Consider the following 27,173-nt stretch of genomic DNA (forward strand, 5'->3'; position numbering starts at 1 on the left):
TGTGCTCTCTATGGATAAATTTATGATCTTAGCTCTGCAGATCTCTGAATTCTTTTGAGATATTTTCCCATTTTGGAATTAGCCTAACCGAGTTTCTTAGTAAAGGACAAATGTATGTCCTCTGCTATACAGTTTTGCTCTTAAACATACTTAGATAAAATACTATATAAGTGTGCTTTTACTTAATTCATTGCTATTGCTAAATGTTAATTAAACTCCAGTATATGTAATTAGAGGAAGTTTTAGATGACTTTCTAGTTCTTTTTGAGCTTATATAATAACTGTAAAAAGACACTTACGGACAGATGTACTATCAGAGTGCAAATAATTAGTATCTCAAATCATGAAAAACTGTCAATTAAGGATTTGTTTGTGTGATTTTACATGGATTTGATAGGCTTTGGTCTCTGGAATCTTTTCCATTTAACTCTTAGAAAAACTTTCTTTGTAATCTTGGTATTATGTGTGTATGTATTTTTGTATTTATTAGATAACTGCATTTGTAACTGTGGCCCTTTCACATGATCTTGAAATCCCTTCATTGAGAGGGTAGACTAAAATCCAGGCCTGCAGAACTGTGCATAAGTGTGATAATCATCTCGCTTTCACATAGCAAGGCGTCTGCTGCCACGCATGCTGAACACAATGGGTTAGCTTCTGATTGTACTGCAAGGGAGTTGAGCTGTACTGGTTACTTGTCTAGTCTCTCTTCTTAAATCTTTACGTTCATTTTATCCCAATTACTAGTTTTAAATGCATGAGAGCTAGAAACTTGCTTTTGAACAAATGAGTTTTACAATTTTATAACAAATACACAATAAAACTAGAATTACCAGCATTATGAAACAATCCTATGTCTGATAAGTATGGATTATAACCACATGCTTTACAAAAGTAGTGAAGTCTTGATAATGAGCATTTAGCATGATAGGCTACTATATATTGTCCATTAAGTAAAGGAATTATGAGCTAATTGAGAGAGTAAATTAATCAGTTGCAATGGTATATTCATATTTTCTCGAGAATCACATGCTGAGTTCAGCTCTGCAGAAGCACCTGGTGTAGTGAAAAGGAGTTAATAAGTTAGACAAAGCAATAAAACCATTAAGTGGACCATGTCAACAACTTTGAAACCTATTACATGTGTATTTGAAGGTGTTATACAAAATGTCCGTGTGTATTCCAGTATCCTTGATAAATATTCCTCAGTTCCTTTACTCAGTGTCCATAATAACTTCCAGGTAGCCAGTGTTGATGAATGCATAAATCGTACAGACGTCTGTCAAGCAAAGGGATGATGCCATTTTAATAAACTGCATCTTTCTGAGGAACAGTTAGAGCGCTGCCTGTGTTGATAATAATATGCATAAAAAATATGTATTTAAACATATGCATTTTGATTAGTTTTTCTTAGCATTGTTACAGCTGGATTCAACAGTCAGCAAGTAGTTTCTCTCCAGAGCTCAAGACAATGAGCTAAGAGGAGGAGGAGGAAGTGAACTAGCGAAGTTGTAGGATGTGTATCTCCATTGGCAAGTGGCTGCCAACAGACCTTCTGCCATTGAGCATGTGGCTTCTTGCTTATCTGAGCTCATAGGAGGAGCTTGGAGAGCACTGCTACAGTTAGTCATGCCGTGGGTCTCTGATGGCCTGTGTTAATTGATACTGGAGACAGAACATTGAGCTATATAATCAGAATGTTTTCCAGTCCTTTAGTGCTGATGATAACGGCAGGAGGACAGACAGGATGCTTCCTAAATGAGCACTTTCTAACAATAACACTTATTTGGTTAAGTATCTTTCCACATTGAATACTGACTTTGGCCTGATAATTACTGTACAATGAAAGTACATTAAAAACAGCTCCGTCATGACAATACATATTATACCTGTGCATGCACGGTTATGAAAGGAAGTGGAGAAAGTGTCTGTCTGTGCTTTCTGTAACTGGTGGTTTTTTGTTTGTTTTTTTTTAGATCTCTACAAGTGCTTCCCCTGTGCATCTCTGCATATTATTGAAACGTCTGTGGAAAAAGGCAAATGTCATAGTGGGATTTAAATCTAAAAGTATACTCAAAGTTAGTTTTTCTTTTTACACAGCATTTGTAAAGTTTCAGTTTTGAGTTACCTGTTTGGTTTAGGAATTGGGAGGAAAAAACCCAACAGTAGGGGCCAGTGGCAAACAAAAAGAACAGGATGTGGAGAATGTTATCTGTGAGGAGAAAGAAAACCCTAAAGATCTGGTGTTGGTTAGCCTAAAAAGGAGAAGATTGAAGGGAGGCAATGGTCTTGGAGTAAAGTGCTGTTTCAAATTGGATAGGTGAATAGAACCACATGTAGTTCATTCAGATTGTATTGAGAAAGATTCAGATTATGCAGGAGGAAACATACAACAGTGAAAATTGTGAATGACTGGAACAAATTACCTTGAAGGTTGTAGAATCTCTGTTACAGGAGGTCTTTAAAGTAGGTGAGACACCTGTCAGGAGTAGTGTAGGTACAGCAGATCCTTCATTAGAGTTGCCAGAAAAAAGCGTTGTGAACACTGGGAGACATTTATTCTATAATTCTTATAAAGCAGTTTAATTTATAGAAAACAGTGCAACAGTCTTAAGCCGTTAGTAGAAACACATTTGTTACCGTGTTCAAGAAGGTTCATTGGGTTGGTAATGCAAATGCCAAGGAAAACCTAGACTTAGGAGGAATTGCAAGCACCTCGTTCTTTTCATGAAAGTGTAGGTATCTTGCTGTAATCATAGTGTATGTGGGAGAGGGTAGGAGGGAGTACGGGAGAGGGGACAGGAGGAAAGTCACCGAAGAGAGATTTGTGCCTGGGATGAAATGGCTAGGTAACAGTCTGTGACGTTGATGGATTACTATAGCTCTTGGTGTAATAATTTGACTGTACAGCTTCCACTGGAGCACTATTCTCTAATGTATAATTTCTGAAAATACTACTTCAGAAGTGAAATAGGACCTTTTTGCATGCCATATGTGAACATATGCTTATTTTGTGTAAGGCTGTGCTATTAGAGCTTAAAATACTGAGATAATGACTTTCTGCTTATTTTACAGATTTGCTTACAATCAAATAGATGACCATGGGGGATATGAAGACCCCAGATTTCGATGACCTTCTTGCAGCCTTCGACATACCAGACATGGTTGATCCAAAAGCAGCTATTGAATCGGGACATGATGACCATGAAAGCCACATAAAACAAAATGCTCACACAGATGAAGATTCTCATGCCCCATCATCATCGGACGTTGGTGTGAGTGTCATTGTGAAAAATGTGCGTACTATTGATTCTTCTGAAGGAGTGGACAAGGATGGCCACCATTCCACGGGCAATGGCTTGCATAATGGCTTTCTAACATCATCAGCTCTTGACAGTTACAGTAAAGATGAAGGGAAGTCACTTAAAGATGATGGGTCAGCTTCTGAGACTACACTGAAGGATTCAGCTTTCAACCAGTTTAGCCCAATATCAAGTGCTGAAGAATTTGATGATGATGAAAAAATTGAGGTGGATGACCCTCCGGATAAAGAGGAGATGCGTGCAAATTTCAGAGCAAATGTCTTGGCAGGATCTGTATCTCAGCAGGAATATGACAAACTAAAGGCGCTTGGAGGGGAGAACTTGATTAAATCTGGAATTCCAGTTTCAAGTAGTATAGATAAAAATAAAGTTGCTAAACGAGAGACAGAGACAAACTCCATGAATTTGAGTGTCTATGAGCCTTTTAAAGCTCGAAAAACAGAGGACAAATTGCTAAAAGACAGTTCTGAGAAACTTCTTGAAAATAGGGTCCTTGATGGTAAATTGAGTACTGAAAAAAGTGAAACAAATCTTGCCAGCATTTCACAGTCCAAAGCAAAGTCATCAGCAAAGCTTTCTTCGTGCATTGCTGCAATTGCAGCACTCAGTGCTAAAAAGGCAGCTACCGATACCAGTAAAGATTTACAGTCTAATTCAGGAGAATCTTCTCCTTTACCAAAAGACATGAGTGAAAGTCCCCGGGCTATTGAAAAATCACCTGAATCTCAGAGTCTTATTGATGGTGCTAAAAAGCCATCTGTCAAACCACCTGATAGTCCCCGAAGCGTATCAAGTGAAAACAGTAGCAAAGGGTCTCCCTCGTCTCCTGCAGGGTCAACACCAGCAATTCCTAAAGTTCGCATAAAAACTATCAAGACTTCTTCTGGGGAGATCAAGAGAACTGTTACAAGAGTGTTGCCAGAAGTTGATTTGGACTCTGGTAAAAAGCCGGAGCAGACTGCTTCTATGGTAACTTCCATGACATCTTTGCTGTCCTCACCCACTTCTGCTGCTGTTCTTTCGTCTCCTCCTAGAGCTCCTCTCCAGTCCACAGTTGTCACCAATGCAGTTGCATCTGCAGAACTTGCACCAAAACAGGTCACTATCAAACCTGTGGCTACTGCCTTTCTGCCTGTTTCAGCAGTTAAAACAGCAGGTTCGCAAGTTATTAATTTGAAGCTTGCTAACAATACTACAGTGAAAGCCACTGTAATATCTGCTGCTTCAGTGCAGAGTGCCAGTAGCGCCATTATAAAAGCTGCCAACGCTATACAACAGCAGACTGTTGTGGTGCCAGCGTCAAGCCTTGCCAGTGCTAAACTTGTGCCAAAGACAGTCCATCTTGCCAACCTTAATCTTCTGCCTCAAGGTGCTCAAACCACCTCTGAACTCCGCCAAGTGCTAACGAAACCTCAGCAACAAATAAAGCAGGCAATAATTTCTGCAGCAGCCTCACAGCCTTCTAAAAAAGTGTCTCGAGTCCAGGTGGTGTCATCTCTACAAAGTTCTGTAGTGGAGGCATTCAATAAGGTGCTGAGCAGTGTCAATCCCGTACCAGTTTACATCCCAAACCTTAGTCCTCCTGCCAATGCCGGAATAACGTTACCAACACGAGGTTACAAGTGTTTGGAGTGTGGTGACTCATTTGCTCTTGAGAAGAGCCTCACCCAGCATTATGACAGGAGGAGCGTGCGCATTGAAGTGACATGTAATCATTGTACAAAGAATTTAGTTTTCTACAATAAATGCAGTCTTCTTTCCCATGCTCGTGGACACAAGGAAAAAGGAGTTGTAATGCAGTGTTCACACCTGATTTTAAAACCAGTCCCAGCAGATCAAATGATAGCATCTCCTTCAAGCAATACTGCTACATCTGTGCTTCAAAGCCCTGTGGGAGTTGGCACGCATGCTGTAACGAAGATACAGTCTGGCATAACTGGGACAGTAATATCAGCCCCAGCAAGTACACCTGTCATTCCAGCTATGCCACTAGACGAAGATCCGTCGAAACTCTGTAGACATAGTCTAAAGTGTTTGGAGTGTAATGAAGTTTTCCAAGATGAGACATCTCTTGCAACTCATTTCCAGCAGGCTGCAGACACAAGTGGACAAGTAGAGTATCATACGTTTAAATTCCAATGTTTCATCTATAAGTCTAGGAGACTTTGGATATGCTTTTACTTTCATTTAGCTGTTAATTATCTGAACCTCCATGATTAAAAGTATAAACGAAACCCACAAAAAGTCTTGCAAGCACTTACGTAGTGAATGTCAATGTTTTTTAAATAAGAGTTTTCTTAGAATTTTTTTAGGCCCTGAAGTCTGAAATTTACACTGTATATTTTTACTAAAATTTAGCATTAGTTTTCTTACAGCTGAACATTATAATACTGAAATTAATAATGATCTTTACTAAGAATTTTTAGTGATTCTTTCTGTGCTTTGGAATGTGAGTATCCCATGGAATCCACTTAATTGGCACCCTCATTAACAGCCTGCCTATTCAATCTGAATGACACGTGTAAGTGATTCATTCTTGGTTTGTCTTCAGTTTTTATTATATTCATATAGCACCATAAGTGAGCTAGGCATTCCCCTTATCTACAGGCACTGTAGGCAGTGAATAAATGGCACACTGATTCTGCTGAAAGGACATGCATGCTGTTTTCTTCAGGTCTTTCTTAAACAGGAGTTAAAAGTGGTCTTCACTGGCATGCATTTCTTGCTGTGTGACCATTTGTTTATTTGTGTTGGTTTTCCTTTCCTCTAACGATTGCTAATGAGTTAAACGTACAAACCATTTTTAAATTCTTTACTAATGTATGTGGCCTAATCTGAAAGAAACACATCATTCAATAAAAGTTAATGTTAATCAGTGTGCGATGTATTTTATAATCCTATAAGAGTTAAGATGGTTAATTAAATGATATAGTTGGATTTCTGTTGGGGCGTGCCAATTAAAAGGGATTCTGGTGTGTTTCAAAGCATTCAGTTGAGCTTGGTGTTGCAGCTTCTTGCTATGTGGGAAGCTGAAAACCTGCAAACATGCTCAGACTGGTAAGACAGGAATACCCCAGGAATATTTTAATATCCTGGGAATCGCACAGCAACATGCAGGATAAATGTTTTTAAGTCCCATGGTTAGGAAAAAATGCACTGGTCATAGAAGCGCAGACAGATTCCTGTCAGAATCTATTCACTAAACTTAAAAGACCTGTTCCGTGGCTGTAAAGCAGTTACACTGTGCCCACCACTACAGACAGTAATGTAAAGAGATTTGAATGTGGAAATAGTCTTGACTATATGGATTATGTGGGTCTGCCTTAGCTCCTTCCTTACTAATTGGCTAGCAGACAGGCTGAAATTGCCTGGATTCGCAGTGAAATGCCATGTGAGTGAATTTCCATTTGTAAGATATCACAGTTATGCTTACCTACAGTGAGTTTGTTTAAGCTTTTTGTTAGAAAAAAGCAGAATGTATTCCGTCCTTAGATCTTGCTGCAGTTTTGAACACTGTCTAATGGCTCACCATGAGTATATCTGTACTAGCTCTTGAGTTACTTAGTAATTGTTTTTTAGCTAACTCCTTTGCTGGTGCTTACTTGTGTTAGATTTATCTTTCTTTCCTTAAGAGGTCCATTAGTTATGATTGATAAGATAAGATCCAGTAGTCCTTGTGAAAACTCTTGTTGTTCTTGATAGTATGAAATCAAGCAATTAAGGCGGCACCAAGCTAAAGCAAGTGGATGAGAGACAGACATATATACTGAGAATAGGTTGGGAGGATGAGGTAAGGATAAAATGAAAAAAAATAGAGAAGCACAAAGATAAAAAAGTTGATGTGCTCATTTTTTTGTGGGGGCCTCTTTTTTGTATGGACAGGTAAACTAAACAGATGTGTAGAAACACCTTTTGCTCTATCCTGCTACCTCTGGCTGGTGCTTTTGCCCTGTTGCTGCCGAGTTTGCTCTCTATGCATGTCCTGTTGGGTGCTGTTTACCCCGGTGATCTACTGCGGGAAAGCAACTGACAGCTTCATAGAATGTCATAATATAACTGCAGTTAGGTGGAAAGATAAGTATGGGTACACGGACACTGCTGTTCAGGGAGGAAGGCTTGAGAAGGTACAGAAAGCAGTCAGCACTGCCTACTACCTGTCGGTGTGTTCGTGTCTCTTGTTGGAAACTTGCTCTCTTTTAAGAGCTGATGTATGAACAAGGCCTTAGTACCTGCTTACTGGGCATGGATTTCCAGGTAAAACAGCCCTGATCCTGCAAAGCACTGGAGGAAAAGAAGCTATTTTCATGTTGTTCCATTTTAAAAGAACACTCTTAATAAACGTAGTTTTAAATATTCTTTGTTGAAATATCCTCTTAAAAATTAATTAAATATTTTTCTTAGTCCTTTTCATATATCAAGCAGCAGTTTTCAATTCTGTGCTGGTTTTTCTTACGTTGTGTTTTATTACCTACTATAGTGTTGTGGGTATACTGAAATGCCCAGCATAGAAACTGTTTAACTGAGCAGCTGTGTTAAAGCAGTACATCCTACTTTTTGTTATCTTTTGTCCGTTTTTGTCCCAAGCATTGCTGCAAGGGTAGTGTTTGCTGAAGAAGGACTCTGTATGGACATTTATTAATAAACTTTTTTGTATTTTTTCACTATTTGTTAGCCCTTGAAAAGCTCGGACAGGATATACTCTGACTTCTCTTTTCCTCCTTAGTGCTTGGCATTGGCTTTTTGTCATAAAACTACCATTATTTTGGTGGGAAGGAGACATGAAAATTAGATGAGATTGATATTTTAGCTTAGGAAGGAAGAAAGAATAAAAACAAACATTTGGATTTTGCAAACAAATAATAGGAAAGAAAAATACTCTTTGCAGCTCACCATTCTTTCTAGCGCCTACCTAATTGCTCTTGAAATGGAAATTGTATACGTTTTATGTTTTCAATGAGTCTAAGCAATAAGTAGTTGATACTTCTTGTTCTTTTTGAACTCCTGTTATGAAGGTAGAAATTTTTTTTAAATAAACGATAGTAAAACAGCCCTAGCAATGAAAAGATGTTCCCTATAAAGTTGTTACCTTTCTGTAATATTTTACTTCCATTAATATTCCTGTTAAAGGGAATGGGACCGCTCACTGACAGGTTTCCTGGCAGAGTGAAATCCTCATCTACTTACTGGGGGGAAAAAAAAGTAGCAAACCTGGGCTAATTAATGTTAATGTTCATCTTATGTACAGGTATAAGTGTATAGCTTCCATGGAAACTACGTAGCTCATTTCCCTTCATACTCATAGTTCTTGTGTATCTTTATTTTCCACCTCCACCATTTTTTCTTCTAACCCTTTTTTTTCTGAAACTTTGACTTTAAATGCAGGCAGGTGATGATTTTCACAAACTGTGTTTTATTTTGGTGTGGGTTGGAATGAGAGAACTGGAAGTTAATGCCACCTTAAGCCCAAAATAAAATGGTAAGGCAAACATGCTGAATTTCAGATTTTCACAGTAGATTCTCCTTGTTCTACTGTAATCAGTTACAATTAAACTTTTTACTGTACTCATCAAAATAGCAAACCAGTGGCCTTAACAAGTAGGACTCTTGGCATTTTGTGTCAGTCGGAGTTACTAGCATTACAGATGAATCTTGCAGGCTGCTTGTTGCGAAATCAGAGATAGACCTAGTTGGGGTTGGACTGATGTATGGCTCTTCTGTGGTGCAGCATCCCGGGCTCCTTTGGGAGTGCTGCCGACAAAAGGCTTTGGAAGGATATGAAAACCCCTTATGTGTCAATTCTTGGAACAAGAAGTTCTGTTTTGCTGTTTTCTTACGTAATCAAATAATACTCCAGATTCACCAGTATTGTATTGCTGCTTATTAATACACAAGTGGCAAAAGATAGATTTTAGGAGTGGTACTGAAGCCGTGTGAATGTGGCAAGTAGAGTTGCAGTTAGGATTTTGCCTCAAAGCCTGAGCTGAAGACAGAGTTAACATCCCAGACCAGTTCAGTGGTGGAGGGCATGAGTCAGTGGATCCGCCACAGCTGTTTGGTCAATTCAGGACAAATATTTGGCATTTCAAAGTGAAATATTTATAACTGTCTGAACACAATCTCAGCCGTGCTGTGTCACAAAGGCTCTGATCAGGCTGGTAGTTCCAAATCCCTGCAGCTAGTTAACCTCAGGCAAGGGTAGTAAATGTATCCGTGCTGTCTACTAATCTTCTAGGGCTGGCAGTAGTGCAAATAGTGAACCTGAATTTGAGTAGTAGTAGATTTTCTTTGCTTAACTTCCTCTATTTTAATGTTTTGCATTTTGCCATCTTGCTGTTGTGGATGTTGGATGGAGACCGTGTTCAAACATATCAGGCCACCGTGTTCACGCCGTAAACGTTAGAAGTGAACCATATGAAAATACGCTTCTTGCTTCTGTGTGTGTGACCACAAAATGTTTCATATTAGCATTTCTACTTAAAATTACTGGTTTTAAAAAAAGAGCCAAAGTATTTGCATGTGCCCTCAAAAAAGCATTTAGATTAAGCTATTTTGGAAAAAAATAAAAATGGAGTGTACAGATTGTAATGCAAGATTGTCCTTAGAATAGCAGTAATATTGTAAAAGTGCTAAGGCAATTAAGTCACTTTAAAACCTTGATATTAAACAGTGTTCTATTTGAAAAAAAAAAAAAAATCCTTTTTTGCAGTGACTATAAAAGCTTTTTCCTTTCGTCTTTGGAGTTAGTGTCTGTCTCCTCTTGATTAAATGGGAACAGGTTATTTTTTTACTGGCGTAGTTGCTAATACTAGTAAGTCAGACTCCTATGAAAGCTAGTTGTAACATTATACTATTTCTTCTGCAATGGTAGCTTTGATTCTGCTATTATCTGATCTGGATTTTATTGGTTTTAAAAGCAATTTAAAGGAGCGTTGCCTAAATTGGAAGAAGGGGATGACTTTTTGTGAAACACCTATCTTTTAGCAAGAAACTATCACTTAATTATTTATTTCCGGATTTCTTCATACATAGGTTAGTAAATAAATATATAATGCAGCTCTGGAGGTCTTGTTTTGTTCTGTATTCTTGCAAAATGTACACATCACTACATCTGCAACATTTCTAAAAATATGCAAATCTCATTTTAAAAAAAAAATACCCATGTCATGAAGGAGTTTTGTTTTTAAAATCTTCATAAGTCAGTGGTGTGATTCCGAAGTCCTGAGTCATAAGAAAAAAAAAAAAAAAAAAAAAAAAACAATAATTTGAAAAGTCTTACAAAGCGAAGTCTTATGAAATGAATTTGAGTTGAAGTCCTGTTCTGCAAAGCCTTGTATTTGTGCTTGACTTTGAGACCAGGAGTGTTTCTGTTGAAGTCAGTGAAGCAACTTCCATGATCCAAGTTAGACAGAAACATAGCTCTATACAGGATGTCAGCTATCTGCTCGGAGATTTTAGAGATGTATTATTGTAAATGAAACATTTTCTGGAATGCTTTTACAGGTTTGGCTCTTTGTGCCCTCCAGTGATGGAAAGCAACTGTGAGCAAAAGTGACACCTGTTTACAGCTGGGTTGTATTATTTGCATTTCATCCCAAAACCAGCACAAAGCACCCAAAGAATTTCAGTGTTTCTGATTGGGCATATGGTCAACACGTAGTTGAAGATTGTTTTTTAATTATTTTTTTGTAACAAAACACAAGAAAAGACTTAGTTTAGTAAGTTACTCCTGCACGTAGAAAGATTGCCCTGCAAAGGAAAGCTTTATAAATATTTTCTATATCTCTAGTCTTTACTCAGATGCACAATATGTTGATATAATGCAGATGATGTAGTCTAGCCTGAGAAATATATTTTGAAATTATCTGTGCACTTTCTGCCTGATAATATTACATTTAATTGGCATTACGGGTGTTACCATAAGAATTCATCAGGAGCAAGGATTAACGAAAATGAAGATAGTATATTTGTTGAGTTTGGGGTTTTTTGCTTTATGTGGTGCACTGAGTTAAAACCGTAAGGTTTGGTTCTCAAGTTGTACTTAGGCCACCTTGCACTATTAAGCTAATCTTGTGAGGCACCTAAGTAAATTTATGGAAACCAACATGCATCGCCCATGGCCAGTGGTATGTGAGAGCGCTTTGTTGTGTCAGAATGCCCACGTGTCTGGGTGCCAGTAGCTGCCACCTCTGTCCTACAAGAGTTGTCAGTACTGGCCTACTTCTTTTGGTTCACATCACGGTCATAACATTTAACCTTTATTTGATATATTACAGTGCTTGACACAAGACGTTTATGTATAGCTGAACCAAACCTTTTGTTTCATCTATTTTGGTTTATCGTTTAGAAGACATGCAATATCTGCCAGATGCTGCTTCCTAACCAGTGCAGTTTTGCATCACAACCAGAGAATTCATCAGCATAAATCTCCATACACGTGTCCTGAATGTGGAGCAATCTGCAGATCTGTCCACTTCCAGACTCATGTCACTAAGAACTGCCTGCATTATACCCGAAGAGTTGGTTTTCGGTCAGTATAATGATTACTTTTGTTGTCAATTTATGTATAATTTATGCTTTTAGAAGTAATTTTCCATTTTCATAAGCATTGTTGTAGAATACAGCTTCATGGGGTTTAAGGTTGTCATGGCAACAGTGCTATTAGTAGTACAAATTTTGGAATAAATACCGCATTAGGATTCTGCCTTGTTTTGGGCATCCACTTTTGTATGTTATTAAATCAGAATATTAGCTAATCTCATCTAGCCATGAAATGTCAGATTCAGGACTTCACCGTTTATAAGGTCTAGAGAATTCAGATGTATTTTCTTAATTTCAGGTTCTTAAAAAAAAAACCTTCTGAGTTTTTCCAAAAAACATGGAATTTTAGATTGTTCTCTCTGTAGAACAGTCATTTTCAGTATTTACTGCAGAATTTATTATCGAGATGCTGATGGGCATACTGCACCTGTCTGGTTGCTCTCTTTCCTGTGGGAAGTCAAGGTGCCTCAGCTTTACATCACTTGAAAATTACCTTTCTCGTTCAAACAGCCCGGTCTTTTGGTGGTTCTTTGTTACTCTTCCGTTTCCCTTTTATTCTTATGTTTCCCTGTACTGGCAACCTCACTGAGAAAAATGGGCATCAGAGGCATTTTGTGGAAATGTTAAGTTTTGAAAGGCTTGAAACGTTGTTTTATCTCAGAATTTTACTGCACTGAATGGCAGGCAGCACAGCAAGAGATCAGAAGAGCAATGTGTACAGCCGAGCTTTGCTCAGCACTCCTAAAACATTTCCACTTCATCCTGTCTGACTGGAGAAGGGCGATTTAAAATCGTACCAGTAGGTAGCTTCTCAGGAGTTCATTTACTAGGATGGCTGTGAAATCTTCCACTAAGGGAAGAAAGCATTTTTACTGCATCAAGCCAGCTGCTGTGGCAATCTGTTTTCAGATTGAATCCATGGGCTGACACAACTCTCAGGTCTTTGCATTTCTCTGCGTTCTCTTTTATTCTTTTCTCCCAAGCAGTACTCTTGTCTTGTCCTAAATTTCTTACGTCTGCTACTTCCACTCTACTTTTCCTTCCCTCTAGCCTGTGTGTCTTGGGTTTGCATGTGGAAATCATGTTCAGGGACTGCCCCAGTAACACCAGAAGACTCACAAATCTAAACTAAAAGTTATTAAAGTTTCAAGATGTATCATAAACATGTCATGTCACACTAAGTCAGAACTTTTGTAAATCAAAACTACCTAGGCAAAAGAAAAGCAATATCTGGGAAAGTTAATGTCTTCCTTCTTAGACTCCTCAGCATCTCCTTATCACCACAATGCATTCGCTTGAGGAACAGCATAACCCGTCTTCCCTTTCCAAAGGACCTCTGTGAGGGAGTTCAGTTTGATGTCAGCGATTTAGGCTAGTTGTCTGAACTAAATCAGCTGAAAATGTCAACCTTAAGTTTAATTACATCCTTCCAAGTTGAAAACAACAAAGCTGTTACAGCAGTCCAAGAAAGGTAGGCTTGGTCCTTAAGAACTGTTTTAATATACGGTGGTGGATCTTTATTATGTCGCATCCACTAGAGAATAAAGTCCAGACAGGATGGGATGAGGAGGTGAGAGATGTGACCCCAGCTCTCTTGAACTGACGCCTTAGGAGTAGATCCATTAATGAGAGGATCCTGCTTTGTACCGCCATGAAGAAATGTTCATCCTTGTATAAGCAGAGAAGATCTTAACAGACCCCAAAAAGACAAGGACCGTTTATGTTAGAAAATGCATTGGTAAGCGGAGACGAGATAGATACAAACTTGATTAATAGTATTAAGAATGTAAATTAAGTGCTCAGAAAAGAAAGGATGACATTTCATAAAATTCAAAGGTGATACATTTTACAAGGAAAATGGGATTCTTGAATGCAATATGTAACTTTATTTCCTCCTTTATTGCTATCATCAAGGCATTAGAACAGTATCAAAAAATGACCTGACATGTATATGACAACAATCGCACTACCATGATAGATGCCAAAACTAAAATTTTGCAAGGGTAGAGGCCTTTAAGTTGTAAAACTCTTACTGCAAAAATACTGGTAAATAAGAAATTTGTTCATTTGACAGGTTGTTTTGTAATTCCTTATTGCATTATGTTTTTGGACTTACTTGGTAGCATTTAGTACTGGAGATGTTATGGCACTAAAAGGGACCGTTATGTATAGAAATTCTTATGTACTAATATTAATTCATTTTTTTAATCATTTCCTTTTAGAATAGATGCGGAAAGGTCACAAATTTTCGACACAGCAGAAGTATGTTTTTGCAAAATATTTTCAGAATTCCAATCTGATAGATTGATCTGATTGTAGAGATTTGGTTTAGTTGTCCTGAGTTTAAATTACTTTTTTTGTTTTTAAATCCAAGCACTGATTTGATTACCTGTACAGAAAAATCATTACCAGTTTGTCTTCATTAAATCTAAACAAGGGAAATGGTGGAAATGTTTTCCTTACTGGTTTCCATTTTGGTGGTAGTTTCTAAATTGCTGTGGTGTACCTTATACAATCCACTGCATGTAATAAAAATGCATTTTGTAAAATCTCTTCACAAATTTGCAGAGGATTTAAGCAGTCTTTTTACAATCAATAGAATATTCCTCTGTCAGACCCTTCTGGTCTGTTTTGTTGTAATGCCATAAAACCGTGTTCTGACTTCATGTCTCTCAGATTTTCAGATTAAATTTGGGAAATTTCTTTTTTCCTACTTTCTGATATGCCAATCTCTGTTTATGTTGATTCTTACTGGGTTGTTGAAATTGATGGGATAACGTAGATTTATCTGGTTGTATGTATGTTTATCTCTTCCACTTGCTTGAAAATCAGTGTTTATTCCATTTCTTTCAGTACTGCTTTGGGCTAGGCTGAACTGACTCTTTTCCACTCTTTTTGCAGCTGCGTGCATTGCAATGTTGTTTACTCTGATGTGGCGGCACTCAAGTCTCATATTCAAGGTTCTCACTGTGAAGTCTTTTACAAGTGTCCTATCTGTCCCATGGCATTTAAATCTGCTCCCAGTACACACTCCCATGCCTATACACAACACCCGGGTATCAAGATAGGCGAACCAAAGTAAGCAAAATTAATCTTCTACTGCACTTGTCTGCATTTTAGTAACTTGTGAAATTGCATTCTGCCCTGTGCTTATAATCTTAAATGTCACGTACTGTACAGCCAGCAGTTTGTCATCCTATTGGTAACATGTGGAGTTCGTAATGTTTTCATGAGTTTTTAGCTGGGAATTTACTTGGCAAAGGTTAAACTTCCATGAATGCAGCAACAGCAGTTCTTTAAACACTTTGCACTGCAAGAGAGTAATATAGTAATTACCAAAATGATTCAGATAGGCGGCTAGTGTATTGCTCGTTCTTATTTTTTAATCTGCTTAGCTCATCTGCATTTTTACTGTGATTTAAGATAGTGTGGATTCCAAAAAGAAGTGCTAGGACTCATCAGGGCTTATGCAGTGATTTTCATAACTCCTGGTTGAAAAGGTGGGAAAAAGTGGTTTGATTTTTTTTCTGTTACATGCTCGCAGATGGTGATCTGGGTGAATTTTGAACATTGAATCTTTCCGTGCCATCAGTTCACAGGGGTCAGGGTGCGTACTTGCGAGGGATGGGTTTTAGAAGTGGTAGTTGTCGCGTCTGGGCCGACCTTGGGCACTTCTCCGCTGGCTACAGCCGCATGTGACACCCTATTCTTTTGGTAAGGCAGCCGCTCGCATTGTCGGGTGGTGTTTTTCCTGCACGATCTGTTGTTCTTCTCTTTCTGTCTACTAGATTTTTCTCCATGAAAGCTGTAGGTTTTGGGAGCGGTGAGCTAGGTTTTTGCTTCCCTAAGATGGTCATTTCTCAAGGAGAGCAGTTTGCCGTCTGTTATTGAGTGAGAGGTGCCAGCCTTTAAACCTCTTCCAGCCTTGCCCCTCCAAATCAAAATAGATGCCTTTATAGAGCTGTTTATATAAGCTTTTTTCCAATACATAATCTCTTTTTTCTGGATTAAAGCAGATCTGATTCCATTCTGTAGCTAGGAAAGTTGTGCCTAAACACAGTGGCTTCCTGAAGATGGTAACACAGGGCACGCGTAGAGGCTTGGCTTCAGGGTCTTTTGTTTTGAAGATGTTGAACATTCAAGGCCTCCGCTGAAGCCAGTGGGAGCTGCGGGTGCCAATGCATGTGAAAATGCTTCAGATCTCATCAATCTTGGCCTGATGCCTCCTCATTGCAGAACTTTTTCTTCTGTCTTCTTTCTCACTCTGTTAGTATGAGTGCAATACTGAGAGTAAACCATTCAAGTATTTCACTCCGTGTTGTTTCTCTGGGGTGCGCGGAGTATGCTAATGCATTTTAGCAATTTGCAGACTCAAGAAAATAGAAGGCAGGTGAGAGAAAACAAGGTACCATGTAATGTAATAACCAGATTTCAGAAGAATTTGGTTTGTTGCCATTTCTTCCATCATACCAACAGGAGATTTATTCTTTAGGATATTTAAACCTACATTAAAGTAAAATGGCAACAAACTTACTGACACCAAATTAAGACATTTCCTCCAGGTGACAAACGATACCTTGTTTTAATTCAGAATGGCATCGTCAGTGAGAGGCTTTGAAATACCAACATTTAATCTAAAACTTGTTTCAGATTCCCGTAAGTTTCATTAGAGAAAACTGAAAGATTAAGATCACCGTTTGTGTAAGATACTTCACATACGAAAAGTGCAGAAGATTTCTTGAATTGTGCTTGGATTCTGCTGAGCTGTTTCTGATTAGCTTTATGAATTAAGTATTTTTCATTAGTTTTCTTTCCATATAGATGTGGCTTATAATTCTTTTATGAATTTATTTTGATTAGAAAAAAGACTAAACATTTTATGAAGTACTATTGTAAATAAATTGTAGAATTCATAGTTGAGTGCTCCTCTTAAGGAGTGACGTTTTCTTACATTTGCAGTTTTAATCAAGATGCTGTCTTAAATGCATGCAGAGTGACCAGTAGGATTTTCCTGGTCTTTGCAGGAGTTTTTTCATTTCACAAGCATCTTTAGGTAGTACAATGTTGCCTTCAATACTCAAGATGCTCGCGTTGACTGCTGTTTTAACCATTTAATAAGGTCTATTTCAGCTATCAGGACCTGTGGTTTTCCTCAGAATTAACTACATGTATTTCTGCTACTTAGCAGCAATTTAAAAAGGAAGTGGTTTTGTTGTTTCAATTAGTTGGGTTCTGAGGATGTTTCTCACATATCTTGGTCAAGTCGACATCAATGTTGGTGACAATTGCGGAAATTCTGGTTTGTCTGCTGTAATGTTCTGTGTTAAAATCACAGAACAGCCCAGGTTGGAAGGGAACCTCAAAAGATTATTGGGTCCAGCCTTTCATGGGAAGGGAGGCCAAGATGAGATTATCTAGCATCCCTGTCCAACCACATCTTGAAAGCCTTCAGTGATGTGGACTCCACCACATCCCTGGGGAGGTTGTTCCAGTGAATGATTGTTCTCACCATAAAAAATTCCTTTCTTGTGTCAAGATTAAACCTTTCCTGGTGCAACTTGTACCCGTTGCCCCTTGTCCTCTCCATGTGGCTCCTTGTGAAGACCCTCTGTCCTGCTTTACAGGCCACCCTTTAAGTACTGGAGCACTGTGATGAGGTCCCCCTCAGCCTTCTCGCAGGGAGAAGAGACCCAACTCCTTCAGTTCTTCCTTGTAGGGCAGATTGTCCAGCCTTCAGTCATCCAGCCATGAGCATTTTCATGGCCCCTCCTTTGGACCCTCTCCAGTCTGTCCATGTCTTTCTTGAGTGGTGGGGACCAGAACTGTGCTCAGTGCTCCAGGTGCAGACCTGACCAGCACCGTGCAGAGCTGACAAGCGCTGTTATGTTTGAGGAAGCACATTCACATTTCAACCAATCTGCTGCTGCTTTGTCTGTCGTATAACCTAGCATCTACGTGGCATGTGACTGGCGTACGTTTTGAAAGCTGAACAAATTCATTATTGAAAGAAGAAGGAATGTTGATACAGTCGTAATAACACTATAGAGATGACTACATAAGCTCAGTTACATTTTTGTTCTTCTGAAGTAAAAATTTTAAAAAACAAATTAAAGGAAGGGTACAGTAGCGTTCTGTGTTTGGAAGTGTGAAGCTTTGGAGTTTCCATTGAGCTTATAAAAGGTGTCTGACTCTTTGAACGTGAGTTCCAAACCTCACCGGGCAGAGCACATGTTGTTGACCTCTGCGTGGCCGTGGAGCCTGGCTTCGAGGTGTTCCTCTGGGCATCGCGAGGCCCAGGGTGTCATTGCGTCAGGGTGGCCAGGCAAGATGTATTCCTACTGTCCTGGAAGGGGGCTGAGGCCAGCCTGGTCCTGGGGGACTCATCGCTGGTTCACACGTCTGTGTTTACAGGAATTGGGCTCGCTGGGCAAATGACCGTGTGCCTCTGGCATTTACTGGAACCGTGTGATTTACAATTACATCACAAATGGTTGTTTCAGAACAGATACAGTCAACCATGTGGTGTATGAAAAATGAAGTTTATGTGCAGTGATTCTCAGTGGGATGAAATTAGATTATTTTAATATAGGGAAATGGATGGCTGTCTTGTCTTTCAACTTTGTGAAGCTCTCTCCTATAGCATACCTAAGCTCCTACATGGTTTTTAATGGGAAACCAAAGCTTATATGTCGTTTTCTTTTTCAGTAACAGTGTAACTTCCTAGGAACAACACTAAGATATTTTTTCATGGCTGATCTCTTTTTGGATATTGGAGCAATTCTTGTTTATCAAGCCAGCTTATGGATATATACTATACTATTGGTATAAAGTGTATTATCATACAAGTAACATTTTTTTAGAGAAAAAAATATGGGAAGGAGAAATAACCATAGTCTGATGCAGAAGTTTTCAAAAACGCTAAACATGTTTTATGTGATGATGAAAATATTTTCCTGTGAGATAACATCTGTATTTATTCTAAGATGGCATGTGAATCTGTTAACCGGATTTCCAAGAAGCGAAGAGGTGCGCGTACCACGCCTGTGTTGTAGTGCGCTGTGGGGCAGGAAGGGTTCCTGAGTGACGCCCCTGGCAGGTGGTGGCAGTCGAACCGCCTGCCTTACCCAAGTGTCTTGCCAGTCGGGGGTGGTTGTAAGTTACTTCCTGACTACACATAACTGCCTGTAAGCTCTGGACAGGGGTTTAAGCCGTAACATGTTACTGACCGCTTCAGATATAAAACAAACCAGCATACTCGGTTGCATGTGTTTAGGATTGAAAAAATCATGCTTTGATGTGACCAAAAGAAATATTCAAAGTGTGTATAGCCACAACTCAAACTGTAGGTATGTTTGGTATGAATTTAACCAAGTACAGTCTTTTCCCAGAGACCTGTCTGAAATTTGGACCTCTACCAGATAGTTCTTGTGCTTCTGTGAAAACGGAGTAAAGTCTTCTAGTTTACATAGAAAATACATATATTCAGCTCTTAGTGTTTTCAGAGAGATAATTTTTACGTGATGAACTCGGGAAGATGTCACATTTCTTTGCAGCAGATTCCCTCTGCCCCGTCAGCGCTGGCGAGTGCTGCGTTGCACGGGGATGTGGTCACTGAGGTGGGAAGAGCGCTGCCAGCAGGTCAGGGCAGTCAGTGCTGGGCCCAGTGCGAGGCAACACGGACGTACTGGAGCAAGTCCAGCAAAGGGACACTGAGATGAGGAAGGGACTGGAGCATCTCTTGTGAAGAGAGGCTGAGAGAGCTGGGACTGTTCAGGCCTGGGGAGGAGAAGGCTCAGGAGCACCTCACTGATGTGTACAAATACCATATGGGAAGGCAAGAAGAAGATGAGCCAGACTTTTCTCCGTGGTGCCCCAGAGGCGGGACAAGAGGCAATGGGCACAAACTGAAAACGTGATTTCCACCTGAACAGAAGAAGTCAGGGTTTTTGGTTTTTTTTACTATGAGGGTGGTCAAAGACTGGAACAAGGCTGCCCAGAGGCTGTGGGGGCTCAGTCTGCAGAGACATTCAAAACCCGCCTGGGACGCAGTCCTGGGCAGCTGCTCTGGCTGACCCTGCTTTCCCGCAGGGCTTGGACAAGATCACCTCAAGAGAGCCCCCTTCCAACCTCAGCCATTCTGTAGTCTTCTGTTCCGTACTTTAGATAGAACAAGAATCTGAAGCATGTAATAGATCATAGTTATTTGATTAGATTATGTAACCCCATGATGATAAATTTATATACTACAGACCTGAAATTGTTCCAGCTGAGATCACTAGCTAGTTCCACCACAGATACAGTTCTAATAGAAATACACATCATGAAATAGCCAGAGAATTATTTTTAATTCTGTCAGTCTTTATGTACATCTTGCTAACCTGGAACAATGTAACTTCACTAATGTCTCTTTAGCACCTAGCCATGGGATTGACTGCTCGGCAACCAGGCACCCAAATGCTGGGGTTCTGGATGTTGGCGGTGGCGTGTGAGCAACCAAGCAGAAGGGTGAAAATCACCCTGCCGGGGAAAGGCTGCGATGCCCTGCTTAGTTAGTAACCGGGCTTGGCGCTCCCTGACTTCTGGACAAAGGTGCTGACGGAGATGTAGGACTGTGTGCTAAGGGGACAGGACGTAAGGGAAGAAGACAAATACTTGGTGCCCCAGGATTAGGGACTGTGTGTGGTTGGTACCAGCTCTCTAGCTTGTGACATTACAAGCAGATTCGTTACAAAACTGCAGCAAGTACTTTTGTGAGAAAACTGGTTTTTTTCTTGGAGTGAGGAGGGCTGACAGTAAAGTCACTGCTTTAAATTATCTGTAACTGCTCCGCTGAGATGGAACTAAGATGGTGGAGCATGGTGCGGTGGGCGCAGCAGCTCTGTGTGCTGTGGCCAAGGGAGATGGTCCCTGGCACGGTGAATCCTTGGGCGTCTTTCTGCCCCTTGGAGCTTGAGCAGGGCGTCCCACAGAGCCTGCCTGCAGGAGCACTCTGCCCGGGAGGTCCACGCTCACTCTCCTTCTGTCTGTGCCCAGTTCACCTGGGGTGGTGATCCACTGGCTTTTTTACCCAGAAATTTGCCTCTTACGATCTCAGTTAAAACTATTAGTAAGATATGTGGGTTTATATTGATGTGAAGTACGTGACGTGAAACTGCATTTTTGGAACCTGGGGTTTCTTTCTTGCCAGTTAATATGAAGAAGCATTTCTTATTTCTGGCAAGCTCTTTAACACCTTTCCCAGGGGAATTGTCTGAGAGGTTAGGATTCTGAGGGGGTATACATCAGTAATAATGTGAGAAACTAAAATACTTGTTTTGAGTGACATTTAAGAAGCTTTTATGGACAGTAGTTGGGGGGTCAGGGGATGGGGACGGGCTGCCCTTTCAAAGTACTGTGTGCTCACCAGGTGAGGCTGGCAGGAGTATCTTGGATCTTCTGCTGTGCCTGGGCAGGGTACGTCGTCCCGTGCAGAGGGTGCACCGCAGAAAGCAGTACAATAGCGGTACAAGAGGTCGTCAGAGGATGCTGCGTGAATAATAAATTTATCTTCCTATATGTGAGAAACTGGGACCGCTTGATATATCACAAAAATTATATTTTTCACAGTTAATATGATTAAGTGTGCTATTTCTCGTTATTTCAAATACTTGGACTCACTGAATGGCTTGGACATTGAAGCAATGTCCCTCTTGTCATCTCGCACCACAGTGCAGAGTGGTCTTCAGAGCTCTTGAACAGTGTACTGTTGATGATAATTGCTTGGAGGGGTATAGAAAGGACTTGGAAACATTTATGTGGATAGGAGAAGATTCAGCATTCTAGCAGGCAGGGTTTGTTGTGGGTTTTTTAATGAAAAGTCGTTCTTTAGGGACAGAGATCGCCCTCTAATCGTGGGATTAGGAAGACTGCTTTCACAGAGGAAGCACCTGTCATTGCACGGAGCACCTCCTGTTGGGTTTCTTTTGTCTTAGTGGAAGTTTTTTCTGAAGTATTACCACCGCTGATGGCTAATGGATTAGATTTCTCTTTCATCTCATGATCTATGGGAATTTCTTTGTTACTTTTCTTTCACCTGTTGTTTCCTCTCTTGATATTCCAAGTTAAAAAAAAGCATGAAGTTTCAGAAAGACTAGAAATATTTACTATTTATAAATAGATACATTAAAGACTTGCAGTGTGAATGGCTAATCTTGTGGCTCACCTCTAGTTGCCAGCAAAACCAACAAGCAAAGTATCTTACCTAGAGTGCAATTTAAACTCTAATTTTCATTATAAAAATCATCAGCAGAATGAAACAAGCTTCACACTATTGTCATGTAGAAGTTGTTGCAGCAGTTAGATCAGAGGATTATGTTTCTGGCTTCCCTATGGTTTTTGTCTGTTGGACAGACACTTGACAAGGATCTGCTAAAAATACAACTATTTTTGGATTGTTTGATAACTTTCTTAGGATGTTGTAATATAGAATTTTGGCTGCCATATTCCTTCTCAGGGGACTATGCTTTTAGTGTCCAGTACTTACCTAGTTCTTTGTTAATTGGTATATCTATTCCTAAAGCACTTTTGAAATGGTATTAATAGATGCATTGCTTCACCCATTACACAGCTAGTAAAACATAAATAGCTTTTGTTACATTTTTTGTTGGAATGTTGCCTATCAGAGTGGGAGATGTAGGTAGCTAATTTCAAAGTTGCAGACGCTCTGAGAGAGGAAGTTGTGGGTTTGGTGGTGTCTCTGCGTTGCTTCGATAGACAGATTCTTAAAAGACTTGTAATTGCAAAACAGGGAAATACCCTCCTGTGAAGTTTCAGCTTCAGAGCATTAACAGAGTCTAGGCTTGGCATTCAGGAGGTTCAAGGCCATATACATTGCCAGAAATAAATTTATCTTGAAGTGTATTACCAGTTATGATCAAATCAGTCCACTCCCTTAAACATACTGCCTTTGCAACCTGAAACAGGTATGTTGTCCTTTAGTTCTAACGTGAGTTCAGAAACTGAAGACATATAACTTTCAGGGTTGGTGTTACATATGCAACTGGCATATGCTCTTGTTTTCTGCTTCTTGTTTGCACTTTTAAATGATTTTTCTTTCTGTTTTTCTGTTTTTTTCTGCTGCTCCCATATTTTTAAATTGGAGGATGTTTTGAATTAGTTTAATTTTAACTTTTTTCAGGCAGTGTGAAATGATTGCTTAAACATGTCAGATCTTATCTCTGCTGAGAAAAAAAAGTTAACATCATGATTCTTGCAAATAGATCATCAACATGACTGACATTGTTTATTGTACTTCTGTTTTTAGAATAATATATAAATGCTCTATGTGTGACACTGTGTTTACTCTACAACCTTTGCTCTATCGCCACTTTGATCAGCACATTGAAAACCAGAAGGTGTCTGTTTTCAAGTGTCCAGACTGTTCTCTTCTATATGCACAGAAACAGCTTATGATGGATCATATCAAGGTGTGTAGGCATCTTCTCTTGTTTCGTTCGTAGATACCATATGTCATGCAATATATGCTGTGAGAAAATACTGTAAAAAAAGCACTGAATAACAAGACGACTGCTGAAAGAGAGAGATGTTAATAATTCCAAAAGAGTAATCTGTGAATAATGTTCTCAAATGTTAAAATGTTATATTTTGTGTGGTCTTCAGTGTATCTGTGATGTAATCGGTTTTTCTATATGAATGTTGATTTTGGTATGCTAGGAATATGTCAGTGCATTGCATTTAACAGGTCATTTTATCAAAATAATAATGAGTATAGTGAAGTAAGTTAGTCTGATCCTAATAAGTATTGAGCCTTATTTACAGTATTCTAAGTATTTTTCCAGTTGTTAGGAGTTGAGAATGCTGAGTACATTGTAAAATCAAACCTTTGATGTTCAGAACTCACCGGTAGGAACCGGTATGTTTCTTGAATAGATGTAGAGGTTATTTGTGTGTGTGTGTGTTCACATACGAACATGAACACATGCATGGATGGTTGGACTTGATGATCTTAAAGGTCTTTTCCAACCAAAACAATTCTATGGTTCTATGCTTTGGAAAAAAAACTTAAAGTGGGTTTTCTCATTAATACCCTTACAACTGCAGAAGATTTACTGTCATCCTTGCAAATTGTGTTACTAAGAATCAGCAGTCCCCTGGCTATAATTTGTTAGCTGTGTATTTTAAATATACTGTGTCACCTTGTTTTATATATACCAAATCTGTTTATATATATCAAATCTGTTTCAGCAGTGCTGAAATTTCTCATGCCTTATTACCATGATCTGGTGCCTAGTAACAGTTGAGGTTATTTACACCATTGCACAGTATTGCAGCCCAGAATGGTAGCACTTAATTCAGTGGGTTTCTCTTGCGGTGACACATAAGACTTAGTAAAACCTGTATTTAGAGTAATGGAAAAACCGACATCTTTCTTGTCTGTTGTAACCATCATTTTACATTTTAGTCTCAACTATGGCATTTGTAACCTCAGAAGTCTCTGAAGTTGTGTTGAAAACGAGATCACGAGTCTTGGAAAAAACACTTGGTCTTAAAGCCGATCTTAAACTTGAGGAGGAGATAGGGCATGGCTGACCCAAGACATTCAGAAATACAAGGACTGGGTATTTGCTTTGTTTCTGAACTAGTTCATGTTTACTGTAAGAATTGTCTTACGTTTATGCCAGATACCTTAAATGGTCTTCTTCTGGCTTTAGCATTCCGTGCCAGTGTTTGTACTTTTAACTAGTATTTTTTTAGCCTGTTTCACTATAAATGATTCAGACATTTTTGAGAACAAAATTAGAGGATTAGAACGTACACATGCAGTAACAGTATTACTGTTTTTATTCAGAATTGCTGGTGCTTTTATATTTAGGATGTGCGTATAGTAGTAGGGACAGCAGCAGAAAAGTATAAATTGGACTTCAGTTAAGGAGGAATGAAAAACCCCATTAACAGGGTGCAGGTAAAAACAGAAAAGGACTCAGGGAGAGGACGAGTGCCAGACAAGGGGCTGCACAAAAAGTAATTGGTATGGCTAGACAGAAACCATCAAGGCAGAGAAGACCTCGATGAAAATAGAACAGAAAGGGACAGAAAGGAGCTCAGAAGGAGGTTATTTAAAGCTACAAAAAATAACCTAGAATAATTCCTGCAGATGTGAATGTTTCTTGTTGGCAAAATGTATGTCTCATTTTTCCGTAATGGCTAGCTACCAGAAAATTTCTAACAGCCAGTGAGTACTGGTGGTGAAGGTCTAGACTGGAGGTGTAATGCTCCCAGTTCTGCTGGTGATAAGTGCTGTGATCACTGTGATTCCGTGTTATGCTTTAATGCTTTTGGTTTATTTTCAAGTAAGAAATTGAATTTCAAGTATTGTATTTAAAATACATTTAGAAAGTTGAGTACTAACATTTTACATGCAGGGATGGAAGCTCTAGGTCAGTCTTCAGTTGCCTGAAAGTACAGGAACCTCCTTCCCCCCTACCGCGTGCTTCTTTCTTGTCCCGGTGCAATGGGATACTTCAGGCAACCTCCTCCTTTGCTACACAACTGCAGTTTGTACTTAGAGCCAGTCAGTTGGTCCTGTGTGCTTTGATTTTTAATAACATTTTAGTTTTTTTAATTACTGGCTTTTCTTTTAAAAAGTTGTTAAATAGAAGAACATGTTCTACAGATCAGGTTGATATTTGCTGTGGAGCCAGTGGGTAGTCCCAAAAGCCACAGGATTTACGAATGAACTTCACAGTGAAGTATTATACTGGAGTATCAGATTTGTATTCTTATATTCTCAGAATCAAGAATGTATTGAGTGGTTTTTTGTTTCTGAGATTACCTGTAGGAAAAATAATTATGTTTGGGATGGCTAGTCTTTTAGATGTGAAAGAGACCTCAATAGTGGGATCCATGTTCAACTGTGTTAAGTCTGGGCTGCAGTCATCTTTGTTGGCCCAGAACCCTGCTGACTTGTTCCTCCTGTGTCCATGTTCATATATGAAACTCAGACACACAGCTGAAGCCCAGGTCTTCCTGAACTAGTCATCTTTTTGTATGCTCAGGTATCACACCAGCATATGACACTGGCTCCAGAAGTTGGGGAAGGAGGAGCTGGAAGAGTTCTTCCCTTCTTACTGATGGTTTACTTAAAGTCTAGAAATAAATCTGTGAGGAAACATAAACCTAAGAGCTGCAGAGGGCTTGAGACACCTTGTTAGATGCCTTTTAGCTGTCCCCGGTCTTGGGGACCCCATCAGCCCTACACACCTTTGCTTCTAAGGACTGTTAGCAATGTAGCCCTAAGTTAGGGTGCTTGTAACCTGAGTGTGGAATAAGACGGGGCTTAACTCAGCCTCAACATAAAATACTAATATATTGTAAACAATATAGTTGCCTGATCTTTCCAGAGTTGCCTTTTCTTGTCTTATTAACCAATGTGCCAGATCAAAATTTGTCAGTAAAAACCTTCCCTTCTTGGAAATCTCTAGTCACATAGTTTGAAATGAGGATGTTCAACTAGCTGTGTTAGCTAAGTAAAGCAAGAAATTAAACTTGACATAAAGTACTTCTTGAGCCCTTTTGTCTTGCCTATTAAACACCAATTTAAACTTAACTTACAAAGTCTCTTTTTTTTTTTTTTGTGAAAACATCTAGCCACTGAAGAAAACTTTTCTTTAGCTATAGGTGGTGTCTGTTATTGCTGTTGGCCAGTTTCTCTCTACGCCAGGCCTTGCCTTTACTTAATCATGTTTCTTTAAGAATGTGTTCTGATAATAGTATGACGACGTAAGTGAAGACCTGATTCAGAGAGTCTTTGCATTTTGTCAATACAGCTGTATATGTCTATATTAGTTTTGTACTTTTTTTTTATCTCTTTTATTGTAGTCTATGCATGGAACTTTGAAAAGTGTTGAGGGGCCACCAAACCTGGGGATACATCTGCCTCTCAGTACTAAACCCACAACTCAGAACTCAGCCAGTCACAACAAAGAGGACACAAAATCCATCAACGGAACAGAAAAGTTGGAGAAGAAATCTCCTTCTCCCATAAAGAAAGCTGAGCCTAAAAAAGTCGCTAATCCTGGCTGGACATGTTGGGAGTGTGATAGGCTCTTCACTCAGAGAGACGTTTACATCTCTCACATGAGGAAAGAACATGGAAAGGTAAATGAATAATATTCAATTACAAAAAAGTGAGTTAAACCTGAAATATGAAGTCATTTTTTTTCCAAATTCAGTTGTGGTTTTGCAAATAATTCCTTTAAGTTCCATCGTTTTTCTTCTCTGTTCTTGTATCTATTTCATATTTCTCTCTTTGGC

At 39.3% G+C, this 27,173-nt stretch overlaps 1 protein-coding gene across 1 annotated transcript in view; it reads left to right on the forward strand.

Moving 5' to 3' along the window:
- ZNF532 (zinc finger protein 532) overlaps positions 1–27,173 on the forward strand; it is a 51,291-nt gene that overhangs the window by 12,126 nt on the left and 11,992 nt on the right. Inside the window, 7 exon segments of the mRNA XM_075739776.1 lie at positions 1,977–2,078; positions 3,076–5,435; positions 11,668–11,721; positions 11,723–11,850; positions 14,763–14,939; positions 23,164–23,326; positions 26,739–27,017. Of these exon segments, the coding sequence (XP_075595891.1) occupies positions 3,096–5,435; positions 11,668–11,721; positions 11,723–11,850; positions 14,763–14,939; positions 23,164–23,326; positions 26,739–27,017 (3,141 nt within the window). The 5' untranslated portion in view covers positions 1,977–2,078; positions 3,076–3,095.

Source organism: Balearica regulorum, chromosome Z, assembly GCF_011004875.1.
Source record: "Balearica regulorum gibbericeps isolate bBalReg1 chromosome Z, bBalReg1.pri, whole genome shotgun sequence".
NCBI classification, from domain to species: domain Eukaryota; kingdom Metazoa; phylum Chordata; class Aves; order Gruiformes; family Gruidae; genus Balearica; species Balearica regulorum.